General features: G+C 45.1%; 1 protein-coding gene across 1 annotated transcript in view; it reads right to left on the bottom strand.

The window, feature by feature from the left end:
* PDCD11 (programmed cell death 11) overlaps positions 1–22,263 on the bottom strand; it is a 1,291,633-nt gene that overhangs the window by 1,195,188 nt on the left and 74,182 nt on the right. The window contains exon 4 of the mRNA XM_069611704.1: positions 15,382–15,549. Coding sequence (XP_069467805.1) covers positions 15,382–15,549 — 168 coding nt within the window. The remainder of the gene's footprint in view (positions 1–15,381; positions 15,550–22,263) is intronic.

Here is a 22,263-nt window from a genome sequence, read left to right as displayed (position 1 = left end):
TGGGTTTTGAAAAAAATGATGGAAGTTTTATTGACTGACATGACATTTTTAAATAAATTTATGTGAGACCCCTTTGTCTTTATGCATGGTTACAAACGGGTTGGCAACTTATAGTGCTTGAAGTTCATTCTCCTTATAGGAGGTCATAGCGAAGAGAAACGTCGCCTTGTAAGTAAGCTCTTTAGGGCTAGCTTTATGCATGGGTTCAAATGGAGGCCCCATACATTTATTTAGGCCATTTAAATCTCACACTGAAGGTGCCAAAATGGGTGGATACTTTCTTTTAACCCAGTCCCTGAATGCTTTCACCACAAGAACCTTCCGCCAAGACACTTTGTTTTGTGAGGTAGTGTATGTTGAAAGTGCTGCTAGATGGACTTTAAGTGAATTGAACACTAGAGTACCAAATTTAGCAAGTAGTGCATTACGAGAGAGAGAGCGCGAGAGCGTGCCAGAGAGAGAGAGCGTGCCAGAGAGAGAGAGAGCGCGCCAGAGAGAGAGAGAGAGCGCGCCAGAGAGAGAGAGAGAGCGCGCCAGAGAGAGAGAGAGCGCGCCAGAGAGAGAGAGAGAGAGCGCGCCAGAGAGAGAGAGAGAGAGCGCGCCAGAGAGAGAGAGAGAGCGCGCGCCAGAGAGAGAGAGAGAGCGCGCCAGAGAGAGAGAGCGCCAGAGAGAGAGAGAGCGCCAGAGAGAGAGAGAGCGCCAGAGAGAGAGAGCGCCAGAGAGAGAGAGCGCCAGAGAGAGAGAGCGCCAGAGAGAGAGAGAGAGCGCCAGAGAGAGAGAGAGAGAGCCAGAGAGAGAGAGAGAGAGAGCCAGAGAGAGAGAGAGAGCCAGAGAGCCAGAGAGAGAGAGAGACCTAAAAGAACATGGAAAGTAAGTACCCATGAAGGAAACCACATACTTGCATCCAAGACAATATGATGGCCATTTGAATGAGATTCCTGATGAAGCAAAGAAACAGAATGACCAGGATGAATGGTGACGGTAATACGAAGCTGAATTGACTCCATATAGATGATAGCCATTCCAGAGAGGCAGACAATTTATAAAGAACAAAGAAGTACCAAGGATAAGAGGAAGAGACTTATGCCACAGACCTGATAAAGATACTTACTTAGTTTAAACGTGTACAGATGCAATGAAACACAAGCAGCAAAACAATCGTGAAGCTAGCCAAATGCTTTTAAATAGCTAGACCGCGGCAAGCGCCAACATATGACATGCATTACTCACCGTAATAGCATTTCTGATGATTGTATCTGGTTAGATTCACATGCTGTGCATATGGTCCGACATCCAGTGGTAACCGCAGAGTATTGCATCTCGTCTTTCAGGGGCCAAAAGGGGACGTCAGCATAGGCGCGTCTGTAACACTATCCCTATCGTGACGAGTAGTGTACCCAAAATCACTCACGCGCCGAGGTCCCTCCGATTGTATTTTTTAGGCCATGAGGGAGCCCAAGGCTATTGTGAGTGAGTACATGAAGAGGGAGAAAGTATTACGACGTCTATGTTCCTTCGACCCCGAGCAGGGAGAGCGCATGTGAATCTAGAATCATCTAGAAATGCCATTACGGTGAGTAAGGAATGTCTTCTGATGCTTGTTAATCTGCTTATAATCACATGCTGTGTAGACTAGCAAGCAGTACCCGGAGTTGGATGTGGGTTATGAGAAGGAACGGTAGAGCAGAGATGTCTCAATACTGCTTGTCCCACCTGAGAGTCAGATCCAGAATGAGCATCTAGGCAACAGTGTTTTGTAAAGGTGTGTACAGAACTCCAGGTTGCCGCTTTGCAAATGGACTCTAAGGGAACATTTGCAATGAATGCTATAGAAGCCCCAGCACCCCGAGTAGTGTGTGCTCTAGGCTTGAAGGGCAGTTCTCTCTTAGCAAGAGAGAAACATAGTGATGCATTTGATAATCCACCTTGATATAGCAGATTTAGAGACAGGACCCCCTTCTGAAAAATTGGTTTGTTTTCCTCAGTGGTTTCGTTCTTTCCAGGTAGAAGCTCTTGGGCTTCTGGAAAAAAGTGGGTAGTTCAATCGATTGGTTCACAAGGAACTTCGAGATGACTTTAGGCGCAAATCTGGGATGAGTGCGCCGAACTACCTTATCCCTTTGGACTGTCACAGAGACTATAACAGAAAGGGCCTCTAGTTCGCTAACCCTTCTAATAGAATTGATAGCCACTAAGAAGGCTGTCTTGTAAGTAAGGTCTTTTAGACTTGCTTTATGCATTGGCTCAAAGGGAGATCCCACGAGTCTGGTTGAAACCACATTTAGATCCCATCAGGAGCTGGGTGAGAAATGGGGGGGGGGGGGTGGATTTTCTGAACCCTTTCCATAAAGGCCTTAATAACCAGTATTTTCCACCATGACACTTTCTGTTGTGACGTAGTGTAGGCTGAGAGAGTAGCAAGATGAACCTGTAGGGAATTGAAGACCAGTCCTGTGTCTAACAAATGGGTTAGGTACAGCACAATGTGTGTGGGTGAGCAATCGATGGGATTCAAGGGATCCACTTCAAGGAAGCACAGTTATGGGTAAAGACTGGTTCACAGAGAACACTAACAAAAGATGGGGTTAGATGAAAAGAAGGTTTGTTACTAGGTCAACAGCTGGGGGACTATAAAACAAGAAAGGAAGTACTGCTACATGGGGGGGGGGGGGTTCTACCAAAGCAGATTCATATTTTGAAAACAAGAATTTATATTCTGGGGAACCCTTTTTGATTACCAGTGGAATTTAGCCAGACATTCAGCCTGTAATGATGTCCAGAAAGAAACACAAAGAGAGAGTCTGCATAGTAAATAAAGTTGATTGTAATGGAAAAAGCAAATGGTTCTCTTGTATACACTTGTACATATAAAGAAGGGGTGTGCTTTGAACAGAAAAGTTGTATAATTCGCATCAACACAAAAAAACATACACAATACTGTGGATTGCTAAGCAAATGTGGTTAACTAGGGAAGCCGAAAAAACAGACATAAAAACCAGTACATCAAACAAATAATTAGTCTGTGTATTATTGGTAAATTATAACCTGGGATTTGGAAAAACAAGAAAAAGAATGAAAAGATATATATAAATGTATATAATACAATGTCACGTAATTTACATTGATTACTCAGATACCCAGTCTCTGTTGCAATGAAAATCCTGATACACATCAAAAATCCTCTAGACATATGCCGTATCTGTGGCAGTGAGAAATCTAGTCATCAAATGCCACACCTTCAGTCAACAGATGGCAAATGTCTAATGCATAAAAACTTCTAATGTGCATCGGCAAGAAACAGATGCCTTAGTGTGCATTGGCCAAAAGATAGGTGCCAACGTTGCAGGGGGTGGGCCCTGGTTCAGTTAGTAGATGGTTGAAGAACATGTGCCAGGTGTCCGTCTATGATCCCTCTAGTTGGGCTGGTTGTCCCCCCTTGCATGAAAATGTTATGTTTCGGCGGCAGTCACGTCCTGGGGGACTTACTGTGGCTCAATAAGTCGGATAGGCCACAGAACGTTCACTGTAGTAAGATTACAAAAATCGTGGAAGAAACATGGATCAAGCAATTAAGCTACAACATATTACCATTCCTTCTCCCATCACTCCAATATTCGCTAACCCCCAATTTACCCCAGGAATGCAGCAGGTTACATTCACAAACTGGGTTCAAGCGGGTTACACCAGACTCTGCGATATGTTTCAAGGAAATGACATCAAACCTGTTACCCAATGTAAAGAGGAATTAGGATTGCAGGAATCCCAACGTTTTCAGTATTTCCAAGTGTGCCATAGGCTGATGCGCCCCCCCCCCTAGAACAGATTGGCCGCCACACGACCCTTGACACCGTTTGAAAAATGTCCAACCTCTAACCCAGGAGACAAGCACTTAATATCCAACCTGTACAAATGCCTCACAGATGAGCACCCACCGTCCAGACTTCCCTATCAACTTGATGGGAACAAACCCTGGGCACGCCCTTCGAGGATGCAAATTGGGCCAGTGTGTGATCAAACATTCCTCGGCTGACATGATCTATCCAAATTAGAGAATTCTGGCTAAAATTAACGTTCCAGTGGCACTATACACCCACACGACTACACAGGCTGTCCTGGTCCATATCATAAAACTGCAGGAGAGGATGTGGAACTATGGGGGATTGGTTACATATTTGGTGGTCCTGCCCAAAAATACAAGGGTACTGGAGGAAAACCTGCAAAATATTTTTCATCTCACTAATAAGATCTCCCTGGCCAATGTCGTTCTGGGCCTGGCTGGGCCAGATACTCTCTGGACGAAATACTGGTGGAAAGCCTATGCCATTCTGAGGCTAGCGGCACTGTTAGTAATAGCCAGGAAATGGAAGACAGCTGACCCTCCTCATGTAACAGACTGGATTCAGAAACTGTGGGACTTTGATTACATACGCAATTCAAGAGGAACAAACCAAATTCACGACAGAGTGGTCGACCATATTGGACTTTCTCACAAGTGAATATGTGGAACAGTGCTGCCCACACAGACTGTGCCTGCTGGGGATATCCTGAACTGTTTACAAAAGTCAATCGTTGGATATGCCTTACGTGTACCGGAGGGGTGGTGGGTGGATGGGCCGCGGGGGAGATAAGGGATTGTTTCAATTTGTTCTGTTATAAATAAACTCAAAAAACATGTAAACCATACACTCGATCTATAGCTTCTTACATGGAAAGAACAGCTTAACACTTTAAAACCCATACCCTAATGGGCCACTAAAATTCAGAATACGATTAGGCTCACAACCAGAAGAGTATGGCCCCAATGCACTACTACAAATAATTGATGCAATGTAACCACAGTTAGAAACAGTACACAAATACATTTTGTGGCAGGAATAGCGTGCAGTGATTTAATATATTTAAATCTGTAGTAAAATTGAGGGTGATTTCTACTAACGCCTTTTTAGCAAACTCCAGGGACCCATACAAAATGTCATATTGCAGTAAAATAACTTTTTTTTTTTTAAGTGGTAGAATGTTCCCATAGGATTAAACATTGTTTTGCCCACTTTTGGCGATACATTTTCCAGACAGGCTGGCTTTCTAGAACAGAAGTCTGTTGGGAAACAGAACATGTGCCAATTGCACATGCAGGCACCAGTAATTTAAGGAGGGGGGGCAGGGGTGTGGTTTGAGGGAGGGGAAAGTTTTCAGGGGCAGCAGGGGGAAGTTGTTGGTAGTCTGGGGGTGCCGTGTGCCAGAATTATTGGATTGGGGGCTGGCGGTAGACAATGGGTTTCCCGTGCACAACACTAGGGAATACTAGAGTTATAGCAAAGCCAGTGAATACAGAAATAGAAACAGGTTAGCAATCAATATTCTGAGAACTAACTTATAAGCAAGGTAAGAACCTTAAAAAGGTCCTTCCTTCCCTAGCTAGAATAGCAGAAGCAGAATGCCCTAAAAGTCACAGGTCCCAATCAAAGTCTTTTCAGGAGGCTAGGAGTCTTTTAGAAAGTTGAGCAAGTGTTGGAGTGAGCCAACAAGTTGTTGTAGATGTTCCAAAAATGAATGAAAGTAAGCGGAAAGTCTTTAACAGAACCTCTCCCAATCCTACTGCTTTATAGTAGACCTAGGGTAGGATACGAGGCCAGAACACAAACATTCAAGGCTAGGCAAAAGGAGAGCTAGGGCTAGGACTTTTATGCCCAAACAATCGTATGGAGACCCTGGTCTCCAATTTATTCAGGTAGCACCGTGGCAAATCCGGATATTCCTGGGCCTTCTGCATTTGTGCTGTTTAAGTTTACTGACTTTAGGACCACCCCAGCACGCGATGCAGGCAGCGAACATCAATTTCCACTTGAAGAAAATGGCAGAAGGCGACCATTGTGGTGGAAACAAAAAACGGTCCTCCACGGCCCCTCTTGGTGGGGGAGCTGCAAACTTCAGGGAAAGCAACCTTGTTCCATAAGCAGAGGATCTGCAGAGACCCAAGGATCAACTGGGAACAGTGACCATTGCAAAGAAGTAGCCCAGGAGAAAATCTGGCTAGCACGCAGTATGGTTCCAGGACTGTTTGGAGCACTTCCAGCGGCTGGATCTTCCAGCTGAGTCTGGGACTGAGTGTTCACAACGGTCCAGGGGCCTAACCAACATTGAAGGTCTGCACTTCTTCATAGAGTCTTGGCTCCAACTATTGTTAAGATGGATTTACAAATCAGCCATAGTGGGAGGATTTTGGGAGGCCACCCTATTTATGGTAAAAGACAGAGGTTAGCCAAAACACAATCAAGGTAAGTGGAGGATTATTCAAGGCTTAGTCTCAGGAAACGTATGATGAATGGCCTAGGGCTAAAATGAGCCCACACAGAACAACAAATAATTCAAGTTAGTCAGTAAATATATTAAAAAAATACACACTAGGCCTTGAGGAACACCGCAAGCATATAACAATCACAGGTACATAATGCAATCAAAGACCGCATATAACGCAAATGTACATTTTCCCTTACAACTAGAATAGCATATGAATAATGTACCATTGTTCAACTGGTGAATAAACAGATCCAGGGAAAAACAGAACAATCACAAACCCAGTTCCCTCTGTCTTATGAAGTCCAGCCCTAAGATGTATAGGGCATTGTGCCCTAAAATCCCAAAGTTCAAACTATGGTTTCTTCAGGGAAGTTATTTCAGAACTGATGCAATGGGCTGTGGCAGTGCTTTGGAAGGTCTTTAAAGTAAGTTAAGTATTTACATTGAATTAAGTAAGTACCCCACTATATCCTATTCACAAGGTAAGCCTTAGAAAAGGAACCTTGGCCCAAGTTCGACGACCTGAGGGAGTTTAGGGACAAGGGCTCTCCAGCCAAATGGTACCCTATGGGAGACAGGGTGGGAGAGAAACTATGTTCACTTAGCCTCCTGACTCTGATTCTTTCAGGTGACACTGCAGGCCTTCTGGTAATTCAATGGGGACACAGTCAAGTCTTATCGGTTCAAGTGAGGGAAGCCCACCAGTCATAGGTGCAAATGTAGCTTTTTGGGTAAGGAGCTGGTAGTGGTACTCCCAAAACAAGAAGACCTCCAAATGTAGAAAAGATGCAGAGTTCGGCAGTTGTGATGGTTCGTGGAATACACGAACCTTGGGACAACGGGCGAGATGTACGGCGTCCATTTTACTCATCCAACATGGAGAATCCCATTGCGGCAAGTTACGGTATAGCCGATGGGCCACATGAGGAAGAGGCTGTAGCCATGCCCCCAGACTGGCGAGCAGTACTTCCGTATCCAGCACCTGCACATCGGCGCGTTGCTTCTCTCTTTCCAGAGTCAAGCCGCGCTTCGCAGATGCAAGTACGCACTCGTACCTGCAGCCTTTCGACTTCTTTCCTCCTACAGCTAAGTCGTTATCCTGTGTCTGTTTCTCTGCTCCCACTCATTATTGAAACTCCCTTACCGTTCGCTTTAGGCAATCATCTGATCACGGCATAGATCCTCCGCCTTCTTCTCTGCTTTCCGTGGAATCCGAGGAGTCCCTGTCTTTACAAGACGATCCTTCTTCCAAGGATTCTAGGACGCAGGTCTTGGTGCGATCTTTGATATAGAAGTCAGATTTCCTTCAGTGGCATTTCCTTTGCTTTACCCAGGATTTTTCCATTCATCACAATCTCCTTTCTTTAGGATTCCTTCATCTCTTTACACGGGCCATTACGCGGCCTACTTCTTCCCAGTACTAGCAGGGGGTCAGTCTCTCCTTCAGGAGGTAAGCTAAGTTACTTTCCTTCTCAGTTAACAAGATCAGGATTGGGAGGGGAAAGACTAAGTCTAATTTTCTTTACACTTTGTTAGGCTTTGCAACTATTCCCCCCCCGTTTTCTCCAAAACTGCCATCCAGGAACTTAACCCTCTGGTCTTCCGGGCCTGATTTAGGTGTTCCTAGGGTAAACCTTTTATCCTCTCTTTGGGTCTGTAACATCTATCCTTCGTGTCATTAATTCCTCTCTGTCTCTACTTGCGCCTAGCACTTATTGAGCTTGGAGGAGATTGGGAAGTTCAACCGAAGGAGCCGATTATTCTCCACCAGAAACACCTTCAGGGAGCAGTCTTCAGGAAACTACGCTCTCTAGCAGCCCTTCACAGGGTTTTTTCCCCGTAAGGGGTTTTTCCCTGGAGACTCCACCACAGTCGGATTCTCCGAAGTCGGATGGTGGAGGGGTTTCTAGGTATTCTCCCACTACTCCAGAAGGTTACCGAACCATCGATCCCAAAGAAGAGATAGATAGGAGTTTTGCTTACCTGTATTTGAGTCTGAGTACATGTAATGATTTTGAAATATCACAGCAGTGCAGACACTTTAGGACACTACACGGGACTGCAGAGCTATTGTTCAAGGTGAGGTCATTATGGTCAGGTGGAGACAGGCCATCTTCCAGGAGTGAACAAAGAAGCAGTCCAACCACAGCTTCCCATGTCGTGAGATGGCTGAAAATGCGAGGACATGCAACTTATCACATAAGCTGAGGATCCTACAAGTCCCATGGCTCTGCTTTCAACTGCAGCAGCTGCAGAGTGAGTGAAAGCTCAAAAGGGAGCTAGTCAGTCCACCAGGTGGTCCAGGGACACTTCCAAAGGTTTTGAAGTCATGGATCCTCAAGCAGGGGGGGGGGGGGTCGAGACTAGTTCTCACCAGTCCAATGGTTGAAGCACCAATGTGGGCCTTCAGAGATCATTAAGAGCAGCTGGGCTTCCACAGGGAAATCACTGGAGTCTATGATGGTCAGCTACAGGCGTCTTACTCGGGTCGTCAGTGTGCTCCTCTTCCTCATAGAAGACTTGTTTCCAATGATGATCTGTTGAATAGCTACATGAGCCCTCCTTTTATCAAAATTTCAGGCTGGGAGCTAGCCTAATCTCACCAATGGTAAGGGTCTGCAACATTCAAAGAGCCCAGGGCTGCCCAATCCTGGACAACTACTTGTCATCGCATCTACCCAGCAACAGACCTCCAGGCGCCAGAGGATGTGGACTGGTACTGGACAGTCCCAGCCCCCTCCTCTGGCTCACACACAAAGACCACTTGCTAACCAAACACAGCAGCTTTCTTTCACAAAGGAGTTACCATATATGCATTTCCAGACCAGGCAGAAAGAAGGGCAAAGGACATGATGGGCAAAGAACAAGAGTAAAATCGTGCGGCATGGCCATTTTAGGGTGCTAGCCAACTTTAGTAGCCATTCACGCAAAATGCAAAAGTGCACCAGAAAAATACTGTAAAAACTGTCAAAATCACACAGGTGCCAGAAGCTGGTCTTAAGCACATTGTCAAAGTGACCAAAAGACACTAGGTAAAAAGTTATAAGCATACAAAGTATCTTAATTGCACTTCACTATAAGGTGATGTGTGCAATGGTAAAAATATAAGTATTCCGAAAGAGAGAAAGTCTCCCAGTACCAACAGTCTTGGTGATGCGTCAGTTTGAATGAGCAAAACAGACAAGAGAAGTAAAGCAAAAGGCTCCTGGGATATCAAAAAATCAGGACACGGTTAAAGAAAATTAGCAAAAAGACTGGTGGGTCCCATAGGAAATTATGAAGTGAAAGGGTTCAAAAATACATTTGTTCCTAACACTCAGGTTGGGTGAGGGAGTGGTCTAGGACTACAGTGAGTCCACACCAAGCAATACCAGTAATTCAAGTTAAACAACAAGTAGATCCTTATGAAACACAAACACATCCACCCTTAGGAGAAGTAGAATTGCATAGGAAACAATTTACAGCTCAACACAAGTGAGTAGTCAGATGCAGTGAAATAGAGTGCACTCTTTAGAATCAACACAAACTGCTTCCCCAATTCTTATGAAGTCCAACCCCCCCCCCATAACTTATGAAGTCCAACCCTGAGATGGATTGGGGCGTTGTGCCCACATGTCATATACTTCTTCGGGTATGTCTTATAGGAATAGCAAGGCCAGTCGTTATGATTAATAAGAGTTCCAAAGTTATATACACGTTCAAATAAAGTTCAAGTAGTACTCAACTCAATTCAACACACTAGGCTAGCCCAAGGGAAGGGTCCTTAACGTAAGTCCCACAACCAACGGTCAGGTCATAGATACCCTATGGGAGGCAGGGGGAGAAGGCCACCGCAGCGCTTGAAGGTTCCAGACTTTCCAGGCTTGTCATTCTGTTTTTGTTCCTACGCGAGGGTCATCTAGACAGAAGAGATACTTTACTTCACAGAATTTAGTTTCAGTCGGTCACGATGCACAAAAAGAAATCGGTTACAGCCAGCTTCCAGTTGAAGACCCAAACAAAGACAAGTGAAACCTGTTCTCCTGAACATCCGTGAAGATCTGCTCTCCAACCTTGACTCTTAACATTCCCTGTCCTCATTTTTCTCGATCTCTCCTCTGCCTTAGACACAGTCAACCATAGCATCCTGCTCAACCATCTCTGTGATAACCTGGGTATCACTAATCAGGCTCTGGCCTGGCTGACCCCTTTCCTCTCTGATCAACCCTCCCAGGTCCAACTTGGGTCCTTCCTATCATCTATCTTCCTCTCTACCGGTGGTGTTCACCAGGGGTCTAACCTCTTGCCCTGGATTTTCAACCAATACCTGGCAACTCTTGCCCACTGCATTGCCATTTTTGGCTCAAATTTCCAGTGCTACGCTGACGACAACTCATTTTCAGGCTGCCCTCGGCCACCTCCTCTCCCTCTCTCATCCCCGATTGCCTAACTGCTATTCAAGATTGGTGTGCCGCCAATGATCTTTGTCTGAATGCCTACAAGACAGAGATCCTCATCGGCACACATTCACCATCCTTTCCCCTCACTCTCTGGCCAGCCTCCCTTGGCTCTCCTCCTACACCCACCTGCGAGGCTAAGAACCGTGCGGTCATCTTTGACTCCACACTTTCCTTCTCCGCACACATCTCTGAGGTCTCTAAAAAGTCAAACATCCTACTGCACCTCCTCAGAGGTACTCTGCCTTTCCTCTCCTTACCCCAGAAGCTCATGGTCTCCCAAGCTCTGGTTCTCTCTAGGTTGGACTATTTAACAGCCTCTTTCTAAATCTACCTGCCTCTACTCTCCGCCCTCTTGCAACTAATCCAGAACAGGATTGCGAGACTTGTCCTTGGCCTCAAGCCCTGGGATCTTATCTCTCCAGCTCTGAAATCTCTCCATTGGCTCCCAGTCGATGCAAGGATTAAATTCAAGGTCCCCTGCATTGTCCACAAGGCTTTCTAGGGCCTGGGTCCAAAATACCTTCAGCTATCCCACTGCAAATACCTCCCACTTGAGCTTTTCACTCCTCTACCTCTAACTCACTCAGGGTCAGTCGTTTTTCAAAGAAGCAAGCTGGGGGTAGATCTCCGTCTTTAGCTGGTGCCTCCCTGCCACTCTAAAACTCAAGGATAACCATCTCAGATTCCGGAAGCACTTCAAGACCTTCCTCTTTGCTTCTGCCTTCTCTCCCCCCCTCACCACCGCTGATCTGTTCTCTTGGCACCGTGCACCTGGTCACCCTCTGTCCTCCGGGCCCAGGTACCTGCTTACCCTGCCACCCTCCCGCACTGCCTCCCGGCCACCCCTTGCGCTGGGGTCTGTATCTGTACCCATACAGTCCCCCCTCTATCTTCCTGCACTTATCAGACCTACCCTGTCTGCTGCCTTAAACCCAGCACTTGCCAATTGCTGGCTGCACTACCACCGTTTGTTGCCTTTACTATTTATTATTATTTATCTGTATCTCTTTTGCTCTGCACTTTCCACTTCTCCCCCATGCACATATCCCCTCCACTTCTCCCATGCACTTGCGCATTGTCAATGTCACAGGGCCTAGTAAGATTGTTGTTCTGTTCTCCCCTGTTCCCCTCACTTGCCTTGTAGCGCTCCGATACACTTGTGCACGAGCACGATAGAAATAAAATATCAATTTCAACTGGAGTATGACACACTGGACACCTCAGGGACATGAAGACAACACGATCCAAAGACGCTCACACAGGAACAGCCTCAGCACAGCAGGAGCAGGCACCTTGTGGCACAAGTTCAAGATCTGCCAAGTTCCAAGGCTCTTCTCAGAATGGCTGTGGCAGCAGCGAGGTAGCCCAGGAGAGAGCTGGTCTGTCCACCGGTTAGTCCAGGGACTTTGGAAGACTCAGCATGCATGGATCTTCGAGTAGTAGTAGAGACTGGTTGTTCCCACTGCTCCATAAATCAAAGCGCCAACAAAGGCCTTCTTAAGATAAAGGAAGATGAGCAGAGCTTCATCGGAACACTGGAGTTGATGCTACTCAGCTACATGGATCACCTTTAGGTCATCAGTGGGCTGCTCTTCTTCGTAGAAGTCTTGGTTCCAACAATGATCTGCCAAACAGCCGCAAGAGCCCTCCTGTTAACCAAGATTCAGGAAGTGAGCAAGCCCAAGCCCACCAATGTTAAGTATATACACCATTCAAACAGCAATTGGCTATCCAATCATGGATAAACACTGGTCATCACATCTGCCCAGGAACAGACTTTCTGGCACAAGAGATGTGGATTGGGACTTAACAGTCCAAGTACCCTTCTCTGGCTCATATACCCACACAACGCCCCCCTAGCTGGCGACAGCCATAGTTTTCTCCCGGGAAAGGGATTTCCAAACAAGTTTGAGAAGGCAGCAAAAAGGATTCAGAACACAGCCATCTGAAAAAACACTCTAGCACAAAACTGTCAGACTATACCATACTAATGATCCAAAATGAGGGTGAAACCAGGTATGTTGTTTTCAGTCTTGAGAAACGTCTGTATTGGGTTGATCAAGCTATATGTATAAGGTAGCACAGCCCTATAAAACAGAACATTTTCTGGATTAAAAGTCTTGCATTTGAGCCACTGTGTGGACTGACGATGCCTTACCGAAGTGGCTCTGAACTGGAGGTGAACCTTGAGGAATTGTTACAAAGTGTCATTGTGGCATGTGTGACTTGATTAATGGAATATTTTACACATTCTTTGTGTTACAGTTTGCTCAATTAACCTCACGAAAACTGTGCATAGGTTTCAAGGCTTTCTTATCAAATTTCTTTATTAAAGTTTTTATAACAAACAGAAGATAAACAACAATATCATATTAACTATTAGACATCTTTAAAACAAAATAACATGTTTACACAGTTTATATTCCCAGGGTTTTCATGTAAACAGAACATATGCAAGGTAATTGTGTTTTCCAGACATACGATTGGTCCCCTGCATGCTTACTTGACCCTGAAGGGGGTTCCCCACCTCTGAAGCCCAGGATCCTTTTGTAACGTTTTCGCAAAATTGGTCAACTACAGCTAGGGTACCCACTACCATCTACCTCTAGCCCCGACACTAGGGGGTCTTAAATGCCGTAGAGTAGCTGGAACTTCCTATGAGACCTAACTGGGTAGTCCGATTGGTCCGCCGCTTTTCTTCTGGTTCTTTTCACACACCTGTTTCCGCTCTATCACCCCACCCCCTCCACATTGTGTATTGAGCTTTCCAAACTTCATCCCTTGGCCTCTCCCATCTCCACCATCCACTGTTCCTTCCCCTCTCTCTGCCACCCATTTAGTGGTCCGATCTCCTTCTCCCTCTATTTCACTCCATTTTCACTCTATTTCAGACCACCAACTCCCTTCCCCTTCAAACTCCTCACTCCCACCACGTTTCCCCAGATGCCCTTAATAATTTGCAGTGCAGATTTTTCAATGTAACCCACTGGGCTGGAAAGGGGGAGCGGCCAAAGCTAAAGGCTGTCCTATCTCTTGTCTAGTGTGGGCCATCCCCTTCTTAGCCAAGGAGTACCTCAGCCCCAGGTTGGCAACTAGAGATTGGTAACCCCTTATGTCGGGAATCTATGCTATCTGGACGCGATTGCCAGTAGTCAAAAGCCTAGGTGGGCGCTACTTTACGTTCCCCAAATGATGGTACAATATAAGAGTGTGTGCCATCTAGACACTCTGGGTCCAGACTGGGTCTTATCCTTCCACACTCTGATGATCCTTGTCCTGCGTCTTTCTAGTCTTCTACTTTATCTCCACATACTCTCTTCGCTCCCTCACCTTCCACCTACTGTCCCTTATTCTGCCTGACAAACTTTTCTAGCCCTTGTGTTACACAGGTGAAATACCTTAAACCCCCATCCATGTCTCCCCCCTTTCCAGCACAGATTTGCAAATAGTCTAGTGTGGTGGCAGCCAAAGGCTCAAGATGCTCGTTCTCCATGTGCCTTTTGCAAACACGGTTTGGGGAGGGTTTCTCTGTCTCCACTGCAGTCACTCCTCACTCCGTTTGTCTTTCGCTGCACTCCCCACCCACCATTCGCCTCGGATAGTCAGGTCGTGTGTTGGATGTCCCATGTTTGTTTGGCAGGGACATTTCAAGTCCATCGGCTTGCTGTTCTCGATTCTGTTCTACTATATACAGTTTGGGGTTTCACAGTTGCTCAGAGGTGCACGGTGGGCGCTGAGAGTTCTGAAATGGGAAAAAGAACCCTGGCCCGAAAAAATGTCCTGGGAGATATCTTGCAACGGAGGGAGACACCATTAGTAATGGGGATAGCACATGACCGGGTCTCCAAAACGGGTGGAGCTGTTCTCATACCAACATCTGCCTCAAACGCCCCCATCACTCTAACTAAACACTGCTGGTTACACACCCCCCAGCCAGGCGTTCTCCTCAGGCCCAACGCAGCCACAATCGGTCTGGATAAATCCTGCCAGAACGAACACATACTACTGACCTCTCAACCATCACACCCTCCGCTAAAGCAGCTATTTCAAGAATACCACACCAGCTGCACACCTATTCCAGTGTTCACACGCTCCTTTGACTCGCTCTACTGACTTGAACTTCGGTTCCCAAGGGCGTTCAACCTACCAGTGCCTTCAGACCATACCAATGGTACATAAGGCGCTATAATAATAAAATATATTTGCTATATAAATCTTAACATAAAATAGACATATATGGGGGGACATGGTCACCCCTGTAATAATAGCCTTAAGGACTGACCATTCTCCCCAAAACAAATGAGTTAAGTCAAGGAGTGCTGTTGATTGAATGGAAGAAGAAAAAAAAAAAGAAAAAACAAAAAAGGAAAAAAATAAATCACAGAACATTTCACAATTTAGGACCGCATGGTAGGCAGATATGCTGGGAGACCCATTGAAATCAGAAAGCTGCAAAAAGAACATATTTTTCCCCCATTTCCACATAGTGAAAAAGATTAGTAAGTCAGTCAGAGGAGAAAAAGGAGACGGGTCAGGGATTCTCGCCCGAGGTATAATTTAGGGCTTTTGCCTATATTTCAAACCTGCAAGCTGCATATTAATGCTGAGAAACCAGAAAGCTATACATTTACATAAATATTCCTACCGAAGAAAGCTCCTCCGTCTCCACCTGGTCACTAAGAAGCTTTGTGTAGGCTTCACAGATGTTGGTGACCTGCACAAATCCAGTGAGTCCATGCGGCAGGCTAACAATCAATTCAAACTCTGTGGCTTGTTTCACACAGCCGAGCAGTAACAGGCCAGTGCTTATGTTCTGAAAAAGAATAAAATCAATACAAACATGATTATTACAGTTCTAATAGACAATGTAAATAGAATTTTAAAAAACGGATCAGTCTGATCATTAAAAAATATCCTAAATAAACATTCACTCCGCTCTAAAGAAGGAAATAGCTTCAAAAAGAAAGGAAAGGTTGTCCAGGTTAAACAGAGATAAGAAACCCCTTCATTCGACAAGACACCAACCCACTTTTCCCTATTTGTGGCTCAAGATTTTGGCTTAGCCCTTGTTAGGGAATTTGATCTAGAGCCTTCTGGTAAGGGATGCAAAACCATCTAACCCAAGGGCAAGACACGATATCCAACCGAAAGATAGACCAAACTCTGTAAAAGGTTGCTATGGCAGTTTAAGGTGTTTGGACCATGTTTCCTAGACTGCCTAAAAAGAGACCGCCACGAGAAGACTGCACCATGAAATGAGGAGGGCTGGCAGGGTGCGCAGCAAGGATGAACAATGAAATGAGAGGGAGCAGGTAAGTGGACTGTTGGGGGATGATGCTCAAAGTGATATGGGAAAGAAGGGTGGCCAAGAATGGGTCGAGGGGGGTGGGGGGGTGAGGAGTGTGCTTACGTAGGAGGGTTTGAGGTGGAGCAGACACACAGAGGTCAAGACGCGACTTCCAATGGGCAGGATAAACACATAGCAGGGATAAACTCATATGACCGACCTACATGGTCTCATGACACTTTGTGAAACAAATGGCTACTTTAAAAACCAGCAGTTATACAAAGTAATCTAATCAGCGCTTACTTTTTCTAATTTCAAATGGGAAAGCAAAACGACAAGTCCCAGATTCCAGGATGGCCTTTTCCTGCATGGCCATGGAATCTTGAGTGCTCTGTCTATGGATTTCAGTAGGCAGGAGTGAAATGCAGAGATTTAGAAATATCTAATAAATTAGTGGTTTAGGCTAAAATGTTAGTTCTTGGTAGCAGACTGAAGGGATCAAAGGGGAGCTAGGAAAAATGTCAATGTTCATCAAAGTACCTCCCATGGTCACTTTACTCTAGTTTTAAGAGTTGCCCATAAGAATTAATGGGACAAATGCAATAGGCGGCACTGTGGTTATGGGGAGAAAGCAGGTAAGTGCGTTATATCCCACAGGTGCAGACAAAAGTGCAACTAACTCCAGAAGACTTCAGAGAAGCCCCCTGTTGAAGAGCACCAGTTACAGGTTTGAGACCCAGAAGGCCTACAAAGAAAGCAAGCACAGCAGGATTAAGGCCAATGGAAGTCAAGGGTGAACCGCAGTAAAGAGGGACCTGTAGAAGCACACTACCACAGGGCCCAGGACAGCCTTGAGGGGACATCTGATGAATAACCCAGCAGCCCAGCACCTAGAGGCAAGTACTCAATGTACAAGATTCTGACTACTTGATTCGGGAACCATGAAATAAAATCATGGGTGCAAAGCTTCTTTTACAGGGCAAGTTACAGTAAGGATAGAAAAGAAAAGAAGAATGAACCTTCCCAGAAGGGTGACCAAACAGCCAGGAGCGGAAACGAAGGGGTAGGAACACGACCAAGTGGATCCAGATGGCAGAAAGCGTAAAACAAAGCAGCAAGCCCATAGAAATGATTCCACAATGGATGTGACTCAAGACTGCCCAGAAGAAGTGTAGTGTTAGTGGCGTCCCACCACTCTCCTGGTTGACAGGGACATACTACCTCGATAAGACCATAGTAAAAGGAGTCAGAAACAGCCCTAGAAGGGTCATCCAATCCAGCCAATCAGGAGGACCAGGAACAGTCCAAAAAGAACATCCAACAGCCGAAACAAGAAACCAGAGTCAAGGACAAAGGACACAGATCTCAGCCAATATGGTCAAATCCTGTGCAAGAGCTTCAGCAACGTACCTTCATGCCAAATCCTCCAACAATTCATGTAAGAACCCAGCAGGCATTAGAAATGCCCATAATAGCCTCATTTAGATATACAGATTCACCAATGGGATGGCCTAAACCAGCCGCTGAGGCACACAAAAGGCAGACTGTTTTTGCAGGCTCCCCCTAAAGACCAATGTATACTCAGATCTTCCTATACGGTTTGTGTATTGGGAAATTTGGGGCAAGTGACCAGTCTAAACCAGTACAAAGGTCACAGGGCTGGACACAGTGAGCCCACATACACAGAACCACGAGGCAGGCCCCAAATGGCTGCTGAGAAACAAAAGGATGGGCCAAAACAAAAAGGCTGAGAGTAGGACTTAAAAAATGCATTTGCTCACCAATGGCTACCATATTACTACAATGGGCTACTTCGAACACTAGTAGAGCCAAGTACTGTTGTACTGGACACAGTTGCTTGTATTCCGTTTCAAGACAGACCTCTTTTTGGAGACACATACCCTGTTTAAAACCTTTGGAGCTTAGCGAAGAGCAGCGGAATACAGCTTAGTGCTGTTGCACTGCTGTTGGACTACTGTGACCAGCGAGTGGGAGAGTGCGACAGCAACACAAATACCTTTGCAATATATGTACTAAGAAGCAGAATGGAGGACTCTTGTATAAACGCCGAAAAGGCACTCATTGAGATAGCATGGGTAATGCCACTGTCTGCCTCGCCGTTAGAAATTTCCACTCAAAACCCCTTGGTTGATACACTGCAGCCGAAATGTAAGAAAGCACAGAAAATGACAAACTTTTTTACAACGGCTGTCGTAAGTGAGCATTTGCAGGTAGAAGCTGGTCTAGTGGATAAGAATCATCAGGAGCATGATGACGTTTTAACTGGCGATTGTGCTCAAATTAGATTATACAAGAACATCAACTTCGAAGTAAAAGACCACACGTCTTATTAACAGCTCTTAAGAAAAGACTGGCTTGCATACCGTTAAGAAAAGAATCAAAATTAATTCTCAGGTTAAGGACGTTCATACTCAAACTAACGAGACTGAACTTCCTGCATACCCTCACTTAATTACTCAATCGCCATAAGGTCTAATGGAAGATGGTTTAAAGATGAGATAGAAGTGCCAGAGGGCAATACCGAGTGCACGGATGCGCAGACTATGCCTTTAGGAAATCAGAAAATGCAACTCCGAAAGAATGGTGCACAGACCCAAAGTAAAAAGTCTAAAAAGGTAAAACCTAAGAAAAGTAACAGGAGCTCATCTAGGACATTTCTAAGAAAATTCTATTGACGGACTAAATACACACCAAAGATCTCCTCTGTGGCTCCAATTTTTGAACCCAGGAAATCGAAAGGTAAAAAGGATCCAACAAATTTGGAACCTGTTGTCGAACTGAGTGATGAGGATGACCGCTGTTTTAGGTCTTAATACACATTCCATTTGTTTATCAATGAGTCATACAATAGGGTGCCAAACTAATTACTGGTGCAAATGTAAGGCTTCCAATAGCAAACGACGAAAATCGACGTAAGCAGCTCAAGAGATTTGAGGCTTACAATGGTTTGAGTACATGGAAACATGTGGAGGAAAGCCTGGTGTATAATGTCTTGAAGGGAATGGTGCCACATCCAAGCATAAATAATTTGAAGGGATCTCTTTTATGCAGTCAGGTAAATGGTAATGGGAGATCGCCCTGGCCTTCCAAAGTAGACAGTCCACAAGATTATATAAGAACAATGAAGCTTTTATTGGAATGTGTTTTTAGAGGAGAGGAATCCATCAACTTGAATAGGTTGAACATGATGAATATGTTCCAAACCTTTGCGCTCAAATCTCGAACAAAGACATTGAGCTGGTTAATTTCTTTACCGGTTTAAAACGGATGTATCTTTGGTCATCCTGTCTAAAATTGTGTTCGATGTAATTTTAAAGGAGTCAAATCCACTGCGACAGTTGGGATATGACATTAATACTTTTTATTCTTTCTTATGGAAAAAGAGGGGATGGCAATTTACATACGCATAACAATTATTTCAGCCAATATAGTTGTTTCTATAGGGATGAATGAGCGAGAGCCGTTTGCTTTGCTAAGCATGGCAGCTTTAAAAATTACAGGCTGCTTTGTGCACTCTTTAAAGGAAGCCAAAGATGCCACAACAGATAGTTAATGGTCACCCGTAGGACAGCTGTTCTCTGAAGTTGATATACTGGAACTGCTGTGCTCATGCTCAACGTTTTAATAATATTTACTTGGGTAGTAAATTGCTAGAATATAATATTCTTATACAAGAATCATGGCTTATTGACGTACCAGTTTAGGACGGCTATGTGAGCTTATCGTAATTTGCTTTTGTGATGAATCCAATGATGTCATTACTCCTTTCCTAGACAAAGCTACTACCCTCATGTGGCCAGGGGATGGCAGCCGCTACCCGATCCTGACCCTGGGGGTGGCTATTTAAGGGAGGACCACATGGGGGAGGGGAGGGGGTGGGAAGCAACCCTTAGCGGGGTGGAGTGACATCTTTGGGTGAGACATAGTATCCTCCATTCCTTCTTAGGGACACCCCTTCAGACCCACAAGCCCTCATGGCATATGGTGTCAGTAACCCTCAATATTCCCCAACACCTAGTCATAGAACTCTCAAACAAACTGCAGTGTTATCAGCGACAAAGACTGACGCGAAGAAGAGAGCAACCAGAACATACAGCTAGAACAAAGTGAACAGTCTAACTGTTGGAGGAATCTGATTGGCTCCAGCCGGCTTCCTTCGCCAACGTGGGAGTTCAAAGATGAAACCGTGTAGAACTGGAGTGAGTCCCAACTTGCTCATGATTGCCAAGAGACGAGAGTGGCTAGTGATTGGCGGAAGACCAGAGCTGTCAGGTGGACACGTGAGCAAAGAAGGGACACGAGACCGAGCAGCCCGATGACACGGAGCGGGGAAGCACCACCACTTATGCCAGAGCGGGGAGAAAACCAGCGAGTGTTGGAGACGCCAATGCTTACCGAAGAACAACCGATGCAGAGGGGGTCACATGTGGAAGACGTCAAAGCCACGTAATAATACCTGTGAGCTTAAGAAAGCGGAAAGGGGATACTGTGGCATGTACTACAAAGGAAGCTAGAAGGGAGGGCTTTGTTAGGAGGCAGTGAACAAGGGAGCTGGGCTATTGTGAAAACCACCAAGTGAGCGAAAGTGGATTTGGAGAAACCAAGTGTTGTGCAGGTCTGGGACACGCACTCATAATCACAAGTGGTGAAAGTAATTCTCAAGGAAGACTCATCCCCTTTGAGAGCTGGGACCAGCACCCATAAGTGCAATTGTTGAAATACTATCTCGAGGAAGAATCATAACCATGGAGATATTGTCCTTGCAGGCGAGTATACCAGGACATAAGAGAGTCAAACAGACATTGAAACATCTGGCAGGAGAGTATACCAGGTGTTTTGCGAGTCAGATGAATCCAAAAGGAAGATTCATGCCCTTAGGAATTTGAACTGCATTGAATATGGAAAAGACCTGGGGAAGGGAGTCATTTCCTCAGGAGTGAATTGCAACACCACGAGGGGGGGTGGGAGGCGGGGGGGGTGTTTTAACCCTCTTGGGTTGCAAAGAATTTTATTATTCTTTTGAACTTTTGTTTTATTAGAGAGAAACCTGGGGAAAGAGTAATTCCATGGAACTGTGAACATTATCCATTTGGAAATGTTGATGGAATTATACCTTTTTGTTGAACCTGAACATTTCTGCACCTTTTTATAAGCCAGAGACAATACCCTTAACACATTAAAGTTATTTTTAGAATGAGAGGGCTAGGATAGGATTTCAGACAGGACATTTTTGTTTTGGCTGAGGTAGGGAAATACCTCCTAGTTTAGGGATAGTAAGGCATTTTCAACCCCTTTACTATTGAATAAAGTTATGACAACCACCACATCCTCACACTATCCAAGGAAAGCTATGCCACCCCCTGGCGGCTTAATTACTGCTGTAAAATCTAGCACAGCCATAAATGTTAGCAATGAATGCAATATTAGAGAACTGATCACTTCTATAAAAATGTCAATGTTGATCATAAATATTTATTGGCATGAGGGGATGTGTGATCTAAAACCATCATTAGATCAGCTTTCAGGCTTTATATTTGAGTGGTTGAGTGCATGTGCTAATGGACATCTAATTATTGCGGGTGACCTGAACTCCCTCTGTTATAATGTGGATTGTACTGACGAGAACTTAATTTATTTGGGACGCATCTGTAAGCTCACACAAACCACCAATGGGCTGATGTGGGTTGCTTCCATCCTCTTTTGGGTTGCATAGCTTTAACAGGAATGTTACAGGGGATATCCCTATTAGAACCACTTGGCATTGAGGCCAGTTTGGCCCAATATTGGATTACATCTTTGTCAGTAAAAAAAACTCTATTCTATGTGTAACAATTTCCAAGTTTGTAAAACAAATTTGAGTGATTGCAATTTGCTAACATGTAAGTTTGGTATCAATACTAATGCCAATTTGGGAGTAATGCCCACCAACTTGGTGGCAAAATAAGGTAACTTGAGAATAAAATGGAGCGACAAAAATCTGAATAAACCAAATTAGATAATTGCAGAGGATTGTAGTCGGGTGTCCTCTGCCAGGAAGTTGAATACTTTCAAATCATATTTCACTGTGTAGGTTTGTCAACCACAAAATTACAAAGATATTTCCCAACTACTGGGGGCGTGGCTTGAAAGCCATGTAACGGGACGTGCTTCTAAAGTGTCTCCTGCAGATCCTACAACAATCCGAAGAAAATGCTGCATTATGTGACCCTGTAGTCATAA

The sequence above is a fragment of the Ambystoma mexicanum genome, chromosome 8, assembly GCF_040938575.1.
Source record: "Ambystoma mexicanum isolate Mex_15411 chromosome 8, UKY_AmexF1_1, whole genome shotgun sequence".
NCBI classification, from domain to species: domain Eukaryota; kingdom Metazoa; phylum Chordata; class Amphibia; order Caudata; family Ambystomatidae; genus Ambystoma; species Ambystoma mexicanum.
This window is presented reverse-complemented; position numbering and strand designations above follow the sequence as displayed.